The sequence below is a fragment of the Pteropus medius genome, unplaced genomic scaffold, assembly GCF_902729225.1.
Source record: "Pteropus medius unplaced genomic scaffold, Ma_sr-lr_union100, whole genome shotgun sequence".
NCBI classification, from domain to species: domain Eukaryota; kingdom Metazoa; phylum Chordata; class Mammalia; order Chiroptera; family Pteropodidae; genus Pteropus; species Pteropus medius.
In genome coordinates this window covers 11,393,448-11,413,420 of record NW_024345601.1, presented here as the reverse complement: position 1 = coordinate 11,413,420, position 19,973 = coordinate 11,393,448, and the positions used below count along the sequence as shown (strand labels likewise).

The 19,973-nt window shown below is 38.9% G+C and overlaps 1 protein-coding gene across 18 annotated transcripts in view; it reads right to left on the bottom strand.

Moving 5' to 3' along the window:
* The window catches only part of PAK5 (p21 (RAC1) activated kinase 5), a 250,498-nt gene that overhangs the window by 75,791 nt on the left and 154,734 nt on the right, over positions 1 to 19,973 (bottom strand). For 17 of the 18 annotated variants that reach the window (XM_039874503.1, XM_039874498.1, XM_039874506.1 and 14 more), the window contains one exon: positions 16,886 to 17,100. In XM_039874503.1, coding sequence (XP_039730437.1) covers positions 16,886 to 17,089 — 204 coding nt within the window. In that variant the 5' untranslated portion in view covers positions 17,090 to 17,100. Of the gene's footprint in view, positions 1 to 13,596; positions 13,619 to 16,885; positions 17,101 to 19,973 lie in introns of those variants that run through there. The other variant, XM_039874507.1, reaches the window with a different exon arrangement.

The following is a 19,973-nucleotide window of genomic DNA, read 5'->3' as shown; positions in this document are numbered from 1 at the left end:
ATGTATATTTGCATTGTGTGTTCACTGCCCAAAATCAAATCTCCTTCTGTCATATGACTTCCTTTACCTTTTTCCTTTCCCTCTGATAACCTCTGAACTGTTATCTGTGAATTTTTGTCTTATTCGTTGCTTTTAGTTTTACATCCCACGTATGACTGAAATCATATGGTTCTCAACATTTTCTGACTTATTTTGGTTAGCATGATTATCTCAAGATCCACCCATGTTGTAGCTAATAGCAGTATTTCATCCTTTCTTATGTAGACAATATTCCATTGTCTATATGTGCCACATCTTTATCTAATCATCTACTGAAGGACACTTTAGTTGTTTCCATATCTTGGTGACCGCGAATAATGCTAAAATGAACACAAGAGTGCATATATCTGTATGGATAAATGTTTTCAAATTTTGGGAGTAGATACCCAGAAGAGGGATTGCTGGATCATACGGTAATTCCATTCTTAATTTTTTGAGAGCCCTTCATACTGTTTTCCATAGTGGCTGTACCAATTTACATTCCCACCGGCAGCAGTGTATGAGGGTTCCTCTTCCCTAGACCTAACATTTGCTATTATTTGTCTTGTTGATAATAGCCATTCTTACAGGTGTGAGGTGGTATCTCATTGTGGTTTTGATTTGCATTTCCCTAATAGCTGTTGGCCATTTGTATGTCTTCTTGGGAAAAGTGTCTGTTCAGGTCTTCTGCCTGTTTTTTAATTGAATTGGGTTTTTTTATTTGTTTTTATTTTTTTATTACTGAGTTGTATGAGTTCTTTATATATTTTAGATATTATCCCCCTACTGGAGGCAGGATACAAAATCAATGTACAAAAATCCTTTGTTTTTTAGAAACACAATAATAAAATTTCCGAAAAACAAACAAAAAACCAATTCCATTTGCAATTGCAACAAAAAGAATTAAATACCTAGGGATAAAGTTAACGATGGATGTGAAGTACCTATACACTGAGGACACTGAAATTTTGAAGAAATCTGTTTCTATGTGCATCTTTCCCCAGCACTGCTAAAAAAAAAAATCCCGTTTCCCACCCCCACAGCCTTCAGGAAGTGCATTTGGCTTGGAGGTTCCAGCCCCTGGGGCTACTCAGCCTAACAGCTGGCAGCTGGCAAAGATAACGAGAAGAGGTGTGGCCTGCCAATGTCACAGATGCTATTACAGGGACAGTCATTTCTCTGGCTCCTGCTTCAGGATGGAAGGAATGGCCTGCAGCATCCTGCAGGTCTGTGGTGAAAGATCACTGGAAACTTGCCCTGAGGAAATTCACACTTGAAAGCACCCTTGAGTAAAAGAGATCTAGGGTATTTTGCTGCTCTGTGCATTTCTCAGAGACCCAACTCTGAGAACTCACATTTTGAATAACTTAGAGAGTTATCTATAAAATGGAGTCATATACATATCTTTGTTTTATAAACTGTGAGAGAAAACAAACCCAAAACACTGTTTTCTCCCTAAAAAAAGCAATTTTTATTATACTTTTTACTTGTGATAATTAGGTTTGTTCTATTTTTTTTTTAATTTATTGACCACTAATATTCTAAATGTATTAGATTGTTTAGTCTTCACAGCAGCCCTACGAAGTAGTACTACTATATCCACTTTTAATAGATGAGGAAACTGAAGCACACAGAGGTAACTTGCACAAAGTCAAATATCTGGCTTAAGTAGAACCAAGATTTTGGATTTATCTTGGATAGTCTGGTTCCAGAAGGCTCTTAAGCAAAAGATACTGTTGCTGCCTCTTTGTAAAGTTATTTTCTTGTCTAGGGGTATCCTTTCGTTAGGCATGAATATAAGACTGCTCTTTCAAAATCCAAAATTATACCTTTCCTAAATTTTCTAGAAAGTATAGGCATTCCATTCTCCAAGCTTCCTCAAAAAAGTGCTTATAAATGCTATTGCATTGCCTATTCTATTGTAACATGTATTACATTTTGTCTTTAGAAATCTATCCCGTCCACACACTAGATTGTGTACCCTTTGGAGATGGGGACCAAATATCGTTTTTCTGTAGAGTGTCATTGCCTAGAACATAGTAGGTTCACAATCAATATTTGATGAAGAAATGAAAGCTGATGCTACACTGACAGCAGTTGCCATTGGTGCTGCGCCTGTATCCCCTCAGCCCACCTTGGAGGTCACCTGCAGGCATTTCCCGCCATGGGGAAGGTTTCCTGATTCTCTCCACCTGAAGGCGTCTTCTGGTTGTTGGGGACACTTGGCCAAGTATTAGGCAGGCTGGATTTTGCCAGGGGATTAACTCTTGGGAGCAAGTTGCAACCAGCGAGGGACTGGAGTTGGACAGATGCCCCAGATTCTATGCTGGGACAATTTGAGGTGTGTTCTACAAAGTCCCTCAAGGCATCCTCAGCAGTAACCAGTTCATTAACACACCCTTTCTTAACTTCCCTTCCTTCTCGGTCTCAGTATTCTATTTCCTCAAAGCCACAAGGAAAGGAATTCTGCCAACAACCTAAATGATATGTGAAGCAGATTCTTCCCCAGCTGAGACCCAGGATGGGAAGGCAACCCAGCTGACACCTTGATCTTGGGCTTGTGAGAGCCTAAGCAGAAGATCTAGGTACATTGTGCCCAACACCTGACCTTTGAAATGTGAGACTATTAATAAATGTGTGTTGTTTTAATCTGTTAAATTTATGGTAACTTGTTACACAGTAATAGAAAACTAATACAGATTTTGGTGCCTGGAAGTGGGGTGCTGCTGTAATAAACACCCCAAAACATGTATATTAGTTTGCTAGTGTTGCCATAACCAAGTACTGTGGACTTGGGGGCTTAAAAAACAGAAATTTATTTCTCACAGTCTGGAGACTCGAAGTCCAAGATCAGGGTATTGGCAGTGTTGTTTTTAAGGCTTTTCTCTTTGGCTTGAAGGTGACTGCCTTCTTGCTATGTCCTCAACAAGTACTTTCTCTGTGCTTGTACATCCCTGATGTCTCTTCCTCTTCTTATAAGGATACCCCACCCTTATGAGTTTGTTTAACCTTACTCTCCCCCTGAAAGGCCCATCTCCAAATGCAGTCACACTGAAGGTCAGGGCTTTCATATATGGATTTTGGAAGGACCCAATTCAGTCCATAATGACACAAGAGTTTTGTAACGAGGAAGTGAGTAGAAGCTGGAGGAATTTTGAGGAATGTGGGAGAGAAAGTCAAAATTGCCAGGAACAGACACTTAGCAGAAATCTGGACTTAGAGGATGCTGACGGCGAGGGCACAGAAGCAAACGAGGAACACGTTTTTTTTTGGAGACTGGAAGAAGGGGGTCCTTGCTATGTAGTGGCAGAAAGTTTGGCAAAACTGTCCTCTGGAGTTACGTGGAAAGCAGAAGCTGAAGTGATAAACTTAGTGACACATCTAAGGCTATTGCCAAGAAAAGTGTGTAAGGTGCTGCCTGTTTTCTTTCTGCTTGTAGTAAAATGCAAGAGGAAAGAGATTAATTGAAGAAAGAACTTATAAAAAAAAAAAAAAGAACCAGAATCTCATGACTCAAAAAATTCTGAGCTTCTCCAGATGGCAAAGATGGGATAATGAAGAGATGGCCTTTCAGGAAAGCATGTTCTAGAGAAAAAGCTGAGGGTGTGATAGTACAGTGGTTAAAAGCTCAAAAAGACCAAAGGTCAGAATACGCAATCACACAAAGGGCCTTTTTAAGAACTTAAGAGTGTGCCCCACAGATCTTTCCAATCAAACCAGAGAATCTCTAGGAAGCTTAAAGGCATTATCCCTCAAAACATCTTAGCAGAAGGCCAAAGCAAGGCGAGTTTACCTTTAAAATATAGTGGACAATTTGGTGATGGACAGAGGGGAAGTGGGTTGAGGGATTGGGAGAATGGGGTGAAGGGTTAAAGAAGGACAAATTAGTAGTTGATAGCTGGGCACGGGGATGGGGAGCACGGCATAGGGAATGCAATTAGCATTAATATGATGGCTAGGGGAGGACCAGGGGAGGAAGGGAGCGATCGGGGGGATTGTTAGATGTCTAACCAATGCACTGTATACTTGAAACTAATTTAAATAAATAAATTTTTTTAAAAATCTGTGGATATAACTTTTGCCTAATGGAGCGAACCACTGTGAAATCCACACAAGGTCTACAAAGTTATTAAGAAATTGTTTAAAGAGAAACACTGTTAGCTGCTAAACTACTCAGCTGCAAACACAGGCTACTTTTCATGAGAAAGAAGGGCAGAACCAAGAACCCAGAGGGTGCAGCCTGAGCCAGAGGATTATTCCCAAGCTTTGAAACCTAATCAAGGAACTCCCAACATTTGCCAGGCTGGGTTTCACAAGAGCTCTGCATCAGTGACTCCTTTTTACCTTCCATTTCCCCTGCTTTGGCTGGAATGTCTATAACAATTATCCTATGTCTGCTCCATCGTCAGATGTTGGAAGGGCTAGGGGCAGACACTTGTCTCCTTAGTTTCACAGCTCCACAGCTGGAGAGAAACTGCCCCCAGCAGCTGTGATTAAGAGATTACAACCAAGCTCTTTATCCACACCTGACCCCGATTTAACTCTGAGACTCAGGGACGCTCGGGCTGGAGGGAATGTATCTTGCAAGTAGGAGAGACAATGGGGACCAGAGTAGACAGGCTCTAGGGTGACCACCCCCCACCCCCAGTGATTCTCACCTCCTGGTGGTCATGCCTTTGTGTAATCCCCTCTCCATGAGTGAGGGCAGGACTCGGTGGCTTGCTTCTAACCAACAGAACATGGCAAAGGCGATGGGATGTCACTCTGTGGTTATGTTTTACATGATATGGCATCAGTGCTGGGATATCACTTCGTGATTCTGTTATGATAAATACATAAGGCTCCAAGGAGATTAGCTCTTGCTTTCCTGCTGGCCTTGAAGAAGCAAACTGCCATGAGTTCCAGAACAAGGAAATGAATCCTGTTAACCACCTAAATCAGCTTGAATGTGCATTCTTTCCCAGTCAAGCCTCCAGATGGCAGTGAAGCCCAGCCGACAGCTGTCTTGTGAACCCTTGAGCAGAGGGCCCAGTTAAGCCGTGCCTAGACCCCAGACTCATGGCAACTGTGAGATAATAAATGTGTGTTCTTTTAGGTCATTATGTTTGTGGTAATTTGTTATGCATATATAGGAAACTAATACAAATATTGTCAATAGGAGGTAGATTGTGTGATAATAGCAAACTCTTAGACTGGTGCATCTTGGGCACAGCTTTTTTCATTGAAATTTTAACCTTACAGGTAACAGCAGTAGCATGCAGCCCATTGGATAGTGATGTGTTGCTTGGGAATGATCAAAGTATTGATGAACTACGTTCTCAGTAGTTTAAATAAGAGTCAATAATATAAAGCTTATTTTTAATATTATATGACAAAACAATAAAAACTACAGAACTTGACAGTGCCCCCCCCCAAAAGGCTACAGTTGCCATCTTGGCGCTCCAATTCCTTTAAGATGCTCAATGAAAGATAAAATTAAATCTTTCAAGTTCCAAGCATGTGTGGGAGTCACAGAGAGCCGCATTCCTTTTCTTTAGATTTAGAAGGATTATTTTCAGTTAGGTCACCCCTGCCAGGAGAGAAGAATTGGGGCAAATAAGGCATTCCTGAGAATATCTTCTCCCTTTATATAGAATTTTCCAGTTACCAAAGCACAACCATCCTCATTTGACAAGTTCAGCTGTCAGGAGTTCAGAGGAGGCCACTCAATGGGACATGAACAGAAGTCTGGAGAGAAGCTTGTGACCTGAGGGTTTGCTGTTTGACCAGATATGATCAGCTCTGGGAGTAGAAAGGCTTCCTGGTGAGAGAGTGAGCAGAACACTTTTGAACATTTATTCATTTGCTTCTTGGTGCACTTTCATTGACGTTTCCTATTTAAATATTCTGCCTAATTCACTTGAGAGAACTGTGTGGATTACATGCCTAATAAAAGACTATGTAAAGGGCTTTGAGTACTCTACAACTAGAAAATGAAGTTATATGGCAGTAGTGATAAGAAATTGTAAGGAGGTAGGCATTTAAATGATATTCCTGTCAGATTCTCAAGTGAGTGCTACTTCACGGGCTAACTCTAGGCTTTCTAAATGCTTGAATCAGAAGCATCCCTATACACTGAAACGATATCTGACATCTGACATTAACTTGCTCTGCGACCTTGGGAAAAATCACTTTACCTACCTGGGTCTCAGTTGTATCAACTATTAGATGAAAAGGCAGGCCTAGCTAAAAAGGAAGTGACTTTTTTTTTTTTTTTGACTTGACATCATTTATCCATGCAACACTTTTTCATATCCAAACACACCCTTATCATCAGGAGGCAGGGCTGTGTGATTGTTATAAGCATGAGTTTCAAGTCAGATAGGTTTGGGGTTTGAATCCTAGGCTTCTTCCAGTTAGTAGTTGTAGGACCTTGTTAAGTCTTGCTCTCTATTATAGGCATATCTTGGAGATATTGCACGTTTGCTTCCAGACCACGATAATGAGTATCACGATAAAGCAAATAGTAATCTTTTTGCTGGTGGAGGGTCTTGTCTTCAATTTGTAAAAAATACCTCTTTGAAATGCAATAAAATGAGGTATACCTATACCTAAAAGATGAAGTAAATACCACTCACTTGAAAAGGGCTGAGTAAGATAGTATATTGTCCAATAATGCTGCGTAACAAAATACCCCACACTCAGTGTCATACAATAGACCTGGGGCTGGAGTGACTGCTTCAAGCTGAAAGAATGCAGGTGGCCTGGGGTGGTTCTGCTCCATGTGCCACTCACTATTCTGGAATCACTGAGCTATCCAAGGTGTATTCTTATGGTGATGGCAAAGGCACTAAGGGGAATCTCGGCTGTACGTTTCAAGCCTTTACTCACATTATTCCATTGGCAAGAGCAAGTCGCATGGCCAAATCCAAATACAAGGGGTGGGGAAGTACTTAGCCTTCCATGAGGCTGTGGCAAGAGGAATGAAGAATTGAGTTAAATAATTCAGTCTACCACAGATGGTATATATATGAGGCATTTATGTAACATGCCTGATCAGGGCCACAATTGATCACCACTATCTCTGATTATGTTCCCGCCCCCCAAACTTCTCTAGGTCTATCAATCTTTCTTGTACTACTTGAAACAAACTAGAAAACTTCTCCTGCTCAAAAGTACTACCACTCCACTCACCTGTCTGCTACTCCAATAGGAAGTCTCTCCTTGGAATTATTTTCTTTTTCCTGTGGTCCTCCTAACGAAAGCAAGTACTTCAGAGGTGGGGGGCACACAAAGTAATCATTAACCCTTTAGGGAAGAAGGGCACAGGAGGAGGAAAGATAGTGTCTAGGGCAACTGAATGCAGCTGGGTCTCTGATATTAGAGCTGGGTTCAAATTAGAAATTGGGTGAATCTGAACAAATCAGTCAAGGTTCCTTCATCCATATAACTGGGTCAAAACTATTAAATGGTTGTTATGAGAATGCCATAAAATAATGAATACTAAAGTTATGTACCCTGTAAAACACTATACAATGTCTGATAATATTGTAGATTTTGGTCAGGCCTGTTTTGAGAGACATTTCAACAAAATCTGCAGATTACTTAGATTTGATGCCCACTTTGCCTCATACTAGCATCTGTTCTGGGAATAGAATTGGGGTAAAACGGTTAAAACAAAGTGGTCACATTAGCCCTGCGTGTATTCTGTCACTGTGTGGAATCTGTTGCATCTCCTCCCCAGAGTTACAGCAGGAAACCACAGTCACTGCAGAAATGCTGGAAAGGCCTTCAGAAATAGATCTAACCATCAGTCATAAATTATTTTCCAATATAACCTGTTACTGATAATTGCTTTAAATTGGTACATTCTATTTATATTTACCTTGGTCTTGAGGGTGACTGCAGATACTAAACTCTTGAGAGGGTGTGACAGATTGTTCATTAATGAGGTCTTAGTGGTGTAATTTTAATTGGGAATCTGGGATCCATCTTCTAAATTCCAAGATCATGGAATATAAAAGTCTAGTTATTTTCTACTTGTACTAGTGAGTGACAGGTATGGGATCCAAACATGCGTGATTACAAGACTGTCGCATTGGGTGCTGGGATGAGCCAGCCAGCCATCCTGGAGAAAGTGTGTGGTTAATACCCGGCCCGTATCAAAATGGAAGAAGAGGTGAGTAACTGCAATGATAGCTTTCCTGTGATGAGCCCCTCTATCTTGGAAACATAAGCCTTTGTTTTTTAGAGTTAACAACTAGCTCGTTTGAGCTAAGGCTGCTCAGACTTTGAAAGGAAATGATAAGATAGCTTAAGTAAGACACTGAAGTAAAAGATGATACTTTTAAGTGGTTGATACCAGTTTTTTGTTTTTGTTTTTGTTTTTACTTTCAGGTGTGTGTGTGTATGTGTGTTGTGTATGTGTAGTGTGTAAGAGGGAGAAAAAGGGGGAGGAGGGAGAGAGAGAGAGAAGAGGGAGCTGCTTTTCAGAAGTTTCCAGATATGGCTGGATCACAGAAATGAAGATATATAATAAACCTGGCTTTCGTTTTGGCTTTTCCATTCCTTTGGAATAAAAACTACCTCGCCCAAATCTCCTGAATTTAGGCAAGTGAGAGAATTTAGGGCCAGTGTAATGTTTTCTTCCACAGTCTCCATGGCAATGGGAAGGTTGATAAGGCATGCTGAAAACAGAAGGGAGGTTTCTAGAAAGTAGTAGGCACCGAGAGAGTTGTGAGAGTCCATGTCTATTTTCCTCACTGGTTTTCCAAGTGCACAAATATCAGAGATAACTTTAGCAAAGGATTAACAACCTGTCCTCCCAGTGAGAGCCTGGGCTCCAGTCAATTTGACGGACACTGCTATAAGTCTTTTCAAGTGGTGTCTTTGACAAGACGTTTTAAAATATAGGTTATCTGCCCAACGAGGTTCACTTTATAATTACCTTTTCCTTTTTTAAAAAAAATTAACAATCCTTACAACACACACATTATTTCTTCTATACGGTTTTTGTATTTTTCTTAAATGTCTTTTGACAATCGTACAGTCAGAAGTTGGCCCTGCATTTCAATTACTCATGCCCACTTAACTGTTACATCCCTAAAACCTGTTGGATTACATGGCAATACTGGTTGGCATACTTTAAATTAGATCTGACCTTTAAATAGATCAATTCATTTTGTAATACTACAAGTTCTTGATCTGAGACCTATGTCCTTCATACATGGAGATTTAACCAACAGCAAACTCCTGACCATGGCTTAAAAACACTCCCACATCATCCAGTCTCTCGCTGTCTGACCATATCTCTGGCCCACTCTTCTCCAGTCTCAAGAGCCATCTGTTTGTCCTTTAAATTCCCCAAGCTTGCTCCGGTCACAGAATCTTGGCACTAATTCTTCCTTCTGCCCATGAACTTCCTCCCACCTCCTGGAGCTTCTCCTGGCTCCCTTGTCACCTTTATAGAAGAACTCTCCTCAAGGACTCTAAATAGCTTCTCCATGGCCTCAGCTACTTTATATTATTATGATGTTTTATTTTCTTCATCACAGTTATTGCTACTGTGGCAATAAAGATACAGATCTCAGAATTGGCTCTGAGTTAACAAACAAATATGAGCAACCCTGGGTATACAGGAGAAAATAAACTCTGAGAAAATACAGCAACAATAACACCTCTACCATCATTCTCAACAATGACAATATAAAGCAACATTGAGCCTTACTTATGCAGCAGCTATCAGCTTGTTGGAGATAGCATTCTTTTATCTGTTAGGTCTAAAAAGACTACTGTAAACCTAGAAATTAAAAATGAGTATTGCAGTGTAACTTGAAGAATTATAAAATACATAGTAAAATAATAAAGAAATGATTCAAAACCATACCATCAATATTTTTATAACAAGTTGAGTATTGGTATAATGACACCTTTTATAACCATTATATTTTATGCGTCTTTACCAATTTTGTTTGTTTGCATGTATTTATTCTTTTTTAAGGAATTTATGGTTGAAGCAGCCAAGAAAACTTGATATATTGAACCTATGATTTTCTTGAAATATTTGGGAGATTTGATTAATATTTGAATGTATAATACAATTTGATTGATGAAATTAATTTAATAGTAGGCACTGGTATTTTTCTAAAAAATTGCTTAACAGAGCTTTAATTTTATCACATTATTAAGCTACATAAAAATAGAATGTATTCTTCTCCATATACCAAAGCTTCTTGGACAATGAGGATCTGGCCAAATAAGCTTGCAAAAAAAAAAAATCAGTGCCCTCATGTTACAGCTAAGGAAACTTCTGTTCAAGAAAGTAGATAGGCAACTTATCTAAAGCCACGCAGTTTGTGAATTGGCAGATCATGGATTTGGATAACAGTGTGCTGACTCCTGGGTCCTCCTCTTTCTATTATTATTATTATTATTATTATTAATTATTATTATTTTACTTAGAGCTAATTTCATTTTATTTTTTATTTTTCTATTAAATTTATTGGGGTGACATTGCTTAATAAAATTATATAGATTTCAAGTGTATAATTCAATAATACGTCTGTTGATGACACTGTGTGTTCGCCATCTATGGAGTAAGTGGTTAAGACCACAGTTTCTGGTTCAGGCTGCTTGGGTTCAAAATCTCTTTCCATTTCTAAGGGTCCAGCTGGGTGAACGTCAGGGTATTGAATTTCATGTTGTAAGAGTTTCTACACTAACATTATATTTTAGTAGATCTAAAAGGAGGAGGAAGTGAAACCACATAGACTCATTTGGCTAAGAAAACTGTGGGGAATCCATGAGCTTCAGAAGGACTCCAGCGGAAAACATCAGGATGAAAATAAAAGGACAGAAGCCACTCAGCCCAGCTGAAGGTCAGAGTGAGGCTTCCAAGTTATAAGACACAAAACAGATATGGAAGCCAGAAAAGTCATGAGCAGGCAGCTCTCAGGTTTCAGAATTCCTAGGAATCTCATTCTTCTAAGATCCTGACAACTATCTGATACACAGTTTGAATTCCTTGACAGCTCTCAGAAAGTAGAGGCAAAAATTAAAAGAAATAGCCCCTCTAGACTTATTCTTACCAATGAAAAAGAGCACACCAGTGAGGTGAAGATGAGAAGGAACCTTGGGAGAGTTTGTTATCTTGGCTCAAAGGGAGATAATGCCAGAATACCTCAAATCGTGGCCCTGTGTTTTAAAATATTCAAGAAAAGAGTGAATTCCATGGAAATAGGCCTCAGAAGGATGATATGACTTTGAAAACTAAAATCCTGAATGCAGAATTGTGAACCATGACGAGAAAGGGTAGAGAATTAAAGAGTAATTTTGGTAGATTCCATTTTTTAATGAGCTTTCAACATAAATTATGATAAGGGAAAAAACAAAACAATGGTACAAGTGTTCAAGAATGGGGTGGCCAGAGCTGAGGATTTACCTCTCTTCATTTTACTTGTTTTTGTCAGTAGAGTGGTTTTTAATGCAATGGCTAAGAGAGGAGATAGAGATGAGAGAACTTTAGCTTTGGAAGATTATAAAATAACCAAAGACCACTAAGATGAAACAAACCCAGTGAGTTCCAGTTTTGCTTTGGTATTTTCTACGATTCTTCCAACTTGAAAAGACAAAAAGAATATTGTTAAGATTTGAAAATGAAATTAGAAAATGGGATTGTGAGTAAGAATATAGGCATTTAAAATGACCTCAAAACTCTTGGTTTAGAGAAATTACATTCTATGCCAGTAAAAGGGATGGGATATTATATTCAATTATCTTTGAGACAGTTGTATAGATTAGAACAGTGGTCCCCAACCCTGGGCTGCAGAGCAGTACCTGTCTGTGGTTTATTAGGAACTAGGCTGCACAGCAGGAGGTGAACGGCAGGGGGTAATGGGGTGGGGGAGGCAATCAAAGCTTCATCTGCATTTGCAGCCTCTCCCCAGCGCTAGCATCACTTCCTAGGCTCCGCCTCAGATCATCAGGCGTTAGGTTCTCATGGGAGCGCTGGTCCCTGGTACCAAAAAGGTTAAGGACTACTGGACTAGAATATTACCAGCCAACTAGAGAAAACAAACAAACAAACAAACAAACAAAAATCCCCCCAAACCATGGACAGTATGTGATGAGCAAGTTGTAGAAGCCACAGATAATCAAATTTGATATAAGCAAGCCTAAGATAATGGTTCTCAAAATTCTGGGTCTAAGAAAACCTCTTATAATTATTGAGGACCCCAAAATGCTTTGGTTTATGTTATATCTAGCAATACATAAGTATTTGAAATTTAAACTGTGAAATGTTTAAAACGTAACAATACAAAGCACACAATCCATTAGGCATGAGACCAACGATGGCAACGCAGGTCATGCAGCTTCTAGGAAACCCCTCTGTACAGGTGAGAGGGAGAGAATGAGAGTGAAAAAGGCAATCAGTGCCTTAGTATTATTACGAAAATAGCTTTGATCTTGCAGACTCCCTGAAAGAGTCTGAGGAACCCCCAGGGCTCTGGACCACACTTTGAGAAGAGCTGTAAGAAAACTTCTCAGCGTGTACTCAAGGGGACATGAACAAAGATGTCCATGACAATATTAACTGTAATAGCAAATACTTGGAAATATCCCTTAGTGGAGAACTGTAAAAACGATAAAAATATTAATTTTTTAATAAACTCATTTTCTACATATCGATCTGAATTTATCTCAAAACAATGTTAAATAAAAAAGCAATTTAGAATATATTTTTAATAAAATTTAATGACATTAAATTTAAATATGCAAAATAATAGTATTTAATATTATTTCTATAGTTCTGTGTGAAATGAAAAATCTGAAGGAAATATTAAGATACGCTATTTGCTCACTTTAGGTAGAATCTGCAAAGGCTTTTTAAATATTATCCTGCCTACTTTTTAAACATTTTCAAATGACTACTAGGCTGTTACAAAAGGTGATCATTATGTTCTAGCTTCAGTTTCACCCAGAACATAGAACAAACAGTTTAGCAAAGTATGTTCCCCACCCCACCCCCATCGGCAGCGTCAGTATCATCTGGGAGCTCATTAGACCCGCAAATAATCAGGCCCACCACAGACCTACCGAATCAGACTCCCTAGTGGGTGGTGTGGGGGGAGTCAAGAATCAGGGTTATAACACATCCCCCAGGAGATTCTACTAAAGGCCCAAGTCTGAGAACCATCAAGCAAGAACAGATGTGACCATTCAGCCTGCCATTTATATAAACATATCTAATTCAGGAGGAATTTGGGCAATATTGCTTATTTGCCCTTGTGGACGAAAAGACATGAGATATAAAAATGAGTTTCTCAAAGATATTTGCCAAATGTTTTAAAGGGCTCCTCCCCTCACTTTCGGGTGTTTGTGTTATCTCAATTTGCCTACATGATATTGGCTTGGATACATGAACTTTAACTTTTGATAAAAGTCCAAGTTGACCTGTGGCTTCTGATTAAATTTCTGAAATTTGGAAATCTTGGCCAGTGTAAACTTACGCTGAATACACATTAGGTGATAAATTTCTTTATAACTACCTAAATCAAGATTCTAAAAGTATGGTCCCTGGACCAGAAGCATCAGTATCACCTGTAAACTTATAGAAATGCAAATTTTTGGGCCCCATCCCAGTCCTACTGAATAAGAAACTCCAGGGACAGGTCCAGCAATCTGTGTTTTATCAAGTCTTCCAGGTAATTCTGATGGACTGTAGTTCAAGAAACACTGATCCAAATCAGTCTACTTAGAAGAGGTATGTCCTGGTAAGCATGACATGAAGGTTCTGAAAAGAAACAGTTGAAATCCTAATCAATCAGAGGAGAGTGTTGGTTGCAATGGTGAATTTCCATTTAGAACCAGCCTGTCTGCAGCTCACTGACAAAGACTGAAGAACTAGCACTTTGCCACAACAAAAGGTACTATACATTTCTTCCATTTACCGCTTTTATGGCATAATCTCTTCTTACTTTAATTTGTTCCTTCAAAGGACAACGTGACCAAATTAGAATTGTTGGTTCTACTTAAATAACTTTGCCAAAATGGCTTTAAAAAAGCACAACTCTATCTATTCACCCCTTTCTGTCAATTCATTTATAGCTTCTTATTTCAAAGATTGTTCTGACTTCTGAGATATATGCTGCATGGTTTATATTATGTCATTCTCAAGTGACTTGTAAGATTTCTCCAGAGAAGGCATTTCCAAAGAGTGGGATCATCCCAGCTGTATGGTATATTTTGGCCCCTTGAAACTTTCACTTTCCTTTTTCTAAGAGGCTGGTAGAGTCAGCAGGATTCTTTCCGACTACAGCAACATTGTCTAAGAGCTGCCAACAGTGCTATCTGTCCTCACGGGACTTGAAGAGAGAGAGAATCAATCTAAACGAGTTTGGTGAGAGTACGAGGTACGGATTTCTTGGGTGTCCTTCAGTTAAAAGCATTTGATTGACTCTACTCTTTCCGGAGAAAATTCAGCCTAGCTGACTATTGTTTTGTCATTTTTTGTTTGTTTAAATTTTTTTTTTTTTCCACAGACAATACTGTGCCTGAGGTCTCATTTGCAGAACTCCAGGGCTGGATCTATCCTTGAGATGTATTTTCCAGTCAACCCCCAGTTGGCATTTAAATGTCTGGAACAAATATTTTCATTTCCTGCAGACTGGATGCTCACACATTTGGCATCAGAGGTAGGAAGCCATAGAGTAACAGAATCATGGGGCTCGAGAGCTCAGCACTTAGGAAACCTTTGCTGTGACTCTTGGCGTGGATGATAAATTCTGTCAGAGAGGATATTGAACCAGCCCAACCAGGAGATGGAAAAATGAGCTAGAAAGTCCTCTTAAGTCCTATGTCCACTGAGAATAAGGGATTATCACTGAGATGGGAGCTTCTTCCCTCACTGATGGCCAGGACCTGCTATGATGTGACAAGTGAAAACCATGGTGAAATGATACTCTATCTTTACACAATAATAAATATGCTTTCTGACAGACAGTGTATGTCTTGGGCCTTTAGTTAGGATGTTACACGAAGACTGTAGGGTGTCTCATCAAATAATAATTGCACTCAAGGGCAAGAAAATAAGTCCTCATTTCATCTGGGCATTTTTCCCTTTACCATGATGATCAACAGCAGATGACTTTTCTGGGCACGCTGCACGTTCTATTTTCTGGGTTTTATAAAAACTTGGGATATGAGAAAAATAATGAAACCCAAAAGGAAATTCTGTCCAATCCCAACTTCTTTTTAGATGTGGCCCTCCCTACCATTTGGTCATTAATTAAGCATTAGCCTTCTCTTAGGGAGAAAATTATGTTCAATAATAGGGAATTGCCTAATATTAACCAGTAGAGTTGGTTAATTTGTCAGTTTTTATTAAATATCAATCAATAGCTGTTGAAAATGGGAGGTTCCTTTTGTCTCTAAAAAAATTTATCTACTCAAATATCCATCTTTTAAGTATTTTACATTTTAGCTGGCCTGAAAAGTTTAAAAATCCTATCAGAAAATCTAATTCACAAGATGCAGGATTAGAAGACTCCATACTGATCTTTAGGCAAAACAGATCCACAAGTTCAATACCAGAACAGAAAGACTATGCATGAATGATGGAACTGCAATTCTAATTTAGTCAGCTGAGATGATAGCTTATAAACATTTCCCATAATTTATCAGCTATGCTCCATCTTGCATCCTTTAAAAAATTCATCTAAGAGGTAGATGGGGTAAAAGGGGTCAAATATGTGGTGACGGAAAGAAATCTAACTATGGGCAGTGAACATATAATGCAAAATATATGACTTACTGTTGAATGGTACATTTGAAACTTACTGGATTTCGTCAACCAATGTCACCATAATAAATAAATAGATAAATAAATAAATAAATTAATTAATTAATAAAATGCATCCACTTTTGTTTTGCCTGTCATTTAAATACAATATAGTCAATATTTGTGTTAACACAGACTAAGTTATTCGTGGAGCTCAGATATCTACTAATAAGAAATATAGATGAGAATCTGATCTACTGGATAATTTGATGATAAGACTTCAACAATGTTTAACTACCATAGGGAGTTTGGGGGCAGTTACTTGATGGTCTATGGAATTCTTATTCTGCAGAGTAGAAGACACCTGAAATGGCTGGTTTCTCTTTGTAGTAACTTAACGTATCTGAAATTTATTGGGTCCGATTTCTGTTTTAATGCAATTATTGTCATGAACGTTTCTTACCAAATATCTATTAGCCATATGTTTAAGGTAATTATATCCTATTCTAGGATTCAAATGATTTACTTTTATTTGAAATAGCTGGCTCTTAGACTACAAAGACAAATCTGAATACACATGTATACATACTTATATAAATATACATATGATTACATATATAAAACATGTATACGTGTACATATCTGCTTATGTATAAAAAATCATTTATTATTAAAATATGTTAATACTTATTTTATATAAAAGAAAAGTTTAAACATTCTGGGGGCAAATGCAAAACAACAAATGCTTGTCTAATGTAATGTTTAATCAAAAGATATTACCAATATTTACCAGAAGGGGTGGATAATATTATTCAGCATAAAAATTAGTAAACATCATCTAAAGTGAAATAAATATTTCCTACTTTGTGACTGCATTTTATATGTCTGATTTAAAAAAGATCTCACATCTAAAAACTGAGTTTCCTTTTCATGCAACTTACAGTAAGTGGTGAACATTATAATCACTGAAGAATAACTGTGGCCGATCTGTGGATATTTAAAAACAAATACATGGCATAGACATTTCATAGCTTGCCCATAAAGATGATACACTTCATCAAATGAGAAGATGCTTTTTAAGCGAACTTAAAGACAGAATCCTCACCATACCTTCATGGGAGCCAGCTGGATGGGTGTGATGCACGAAGGGTCCACCATGGGCTTCGGCCTGTTGGCAGTGTCTGCTAACAGGCTGTGCCATTGCTGGGGCAGGCCGGTAAATTTCTGTTCTTGCGGATCAAACCCAGTATGAACCCTGTGTTCAAAGTTGGATGGGCCAGATATCTCAATCTTTTTCTTTTTCTTTCCAAACATGATGCAAAAATCTGGGAAATGCAAACAGAAAAGAGGCAGCTGTTTATATCTTGCCAGCAGAAGACCACAGGAAAATCATTAATTCATTCAGTTACATCTTTTCAGTTAGTCCTCTATATATCAGCTTTTGAAAAAGATGAAAATTGGATTTTCAGGGTGGGTAGATTAGATAATTTCATTCAGAATTTTTGTCCTCTCTTTGCACTTGCCATATGACGTGTAGTTCCCCGCCCCTTTGCTTTTGGACTTGGCCACATGACCTGCTCTGACCAATGGACTACGGATGGAAAGACAGAGTGCCAGCTCATGGTGAAGGATTTTTTGGAGTCGCTGCATTTCCACCTTTCTTCTTGTGTTCCTGTCACTTGCCATGAAAATCTCTCTGGTGGATGCTGCTCCTTCAGCCTAGGTTCTGGAAGGAGAGTTGCATGAAGCAGACACAAATCCGACCTCCAAACTGCAGCCAAGTCCAACTGAGCCACAGCTAAACCACAGCCAAACCACAGCCAACTCATGAGTAATAAATAAATGTTTATAATTTAGCCACTGAGATTTTGGACTTGTTTGTTATGTGGTATTATTAAAGCAAAAGCTGGCTAGCACACAGGGAGAAGTATCTGAAAGTTCGGTGTGCATTTAAAATCTAAAACATTTGTGTGGAGAAATATAATATGTATATACATGAGAAATGGGGTTAATAATTATGTTCACAAGTAAAATTATTAATAGAATTAAACAAGCAAACATTTGTAGAACACTTTGTAGAATACCTAGCACAAGGTAGGTGCTGCAAGTATTTACTATGCCTCTGGACAAGTATACGAGAAATGTCTGGTGTTGCCTGCAGGGAACTGGCAGAGAGTGGGGACGAGGCAGGGAGAAAGACCTACTTTTCAATGTATAATATATTTAGAACTTTGTACAATGTATTTTACCTGTTTTAAATAATGTAATTTACCTAGCTTAAACATATCCTGTGACCGGGATACCTCCAGAAAATATGTAAAATAGACACTGTGTGCTTTATAGTATTACAAACACCTGTAAGATAACCTGGGTTTGAATCCCAGGTAGAGTACTTATTCGCTGTGATCTTGAGTAATTGCTTTTCCTTCTCTGATTTATTGTGAACAAGAAAATCATGATCATTTGGGAAATCCTGACAATACTGTCATGGGCGTATTAAATGAGGATGTTTTGGCTTGAATGTTGCCTTGCTGGGGAAGCCTTATCTCAGCACTCAGACTCGAATAGGTGGGTTATATACTTTCCTCCAGCTCTATGTACAATTTCTTCACAGCATTTACCCACTTGCTGTAAATTAATTATGTGTAACAGTGTGCTTAGTGTCTGTTTTCCCTACTAGAATGTAAGATCCATGACAGAAGAGATAGTTCCTGCTGGTTTATTACTGTTTGACAGTGCCTGGCATAAAGAAAGGGTCAAGAAATATTTGCTGACAGATAAAATCACTGAGAACAATATATTTATTCAGTGAATAGCATCCCTGACATTTCACACCTCCCAGCTCCATATATGTTAACAACTTCTCTTGCTCTCTCCCTCCTTCCATTTCTCTCTCTTCTCTTCATCCTCCTCCATTAAAATTTTTCTTCTTTTAACCACTTATCCCGGCTTAGCAAGCAGGATCTTCCTGTTGCTTTCCAGTTTTCTCAAGCTCCTGTTGCACCCACAACTTGGATGTCTAGTCTGTTTAAGCTGCTATAACAAAATGCCAGAAAAAGGGTGCTTATAAACCACCCAGAAATTTATTCCTTTCAATTCTGGAGGCTGGAAATCCCAGATTAAGGTGCTAGCAGATTCAGTGTCTGGTGAGGACCTGTTTCCTAGATGCCATCTTAATGATGTAACCTCACATAGTGGAAGGAATAGGAGAGTTCTTCTAGGTGTCTTTAATAAGAATACCAATCCTATTCATTAGGGCTCCACCCTCATGGGCTAATCACCTCCCACAGGCCCCACTTCCACATACCATCACCTTGGGGATTAGGATTTCAACAAATGAATTTGGGAAGAACACATTCAGATCACAGCACTGGATATATATTCTCTCAACAGCAATCAGATCCATCACAGCCTTAACTCTCCAGATTCTATCAGTCCATTCTCTCATCTATCCTGGTTGTTACTTTGGACTAATTTGGAAAACTAACATAAGGTGCTAATGAAAAACTAATGAAAGATCATAAAAGCTCAAAATGCCTTGAGGTGTTCCATCTCCTGGAAGTCACGATTGTATATATTTTTTATTCATTAAGTACCTTATTACAGTAGATTAATAAATATTGGTCAACTAACTTTAAACATTTGAGCACACCTAAGCCAAGTGTAAAGAAGTGAAGGAACCAGTTGTAGCATCCCAGTTGTCACAGGAATGATCCCTGCCATTTTAGGCCTCCCAGTATCCATGTCCTTGGGTGGGCCCCTGCCACAGTGACTCTGGACCTAGATATATAATTTTCTGTAGCCCATGGGGCAACTGAAACCATGACACAAGCATGCAATGTGCTTGCACATTGGGGCTTTCCCTCTTGCTGCTCTTAGAACCAGTAGCCAGCATGAGAATGAAGCCAGGCTATCTTGCTAAAGGATGATGGACCATGTAGCCTAGTCACCCGTCATCCCAGCCAACAACGCAGCCCTGGAAGCAGAGTCGTCTAGCTGACGAGCAGCTATCCACTAGGCAAGCCCAGTCAAACCAGCATAAGAGCCACCCAGCTGAGCCGACCTATAGAATCAGAACAAAATAGATGGCTGTTGCTTTAAGTCATTCTATTTTGGAGCAAATTGTTGCATGGAAAAAGATAACTGTTGTGGGAATGCAACTATACCTTACATCTTCAAATGTCCAATTGTTTTTCTC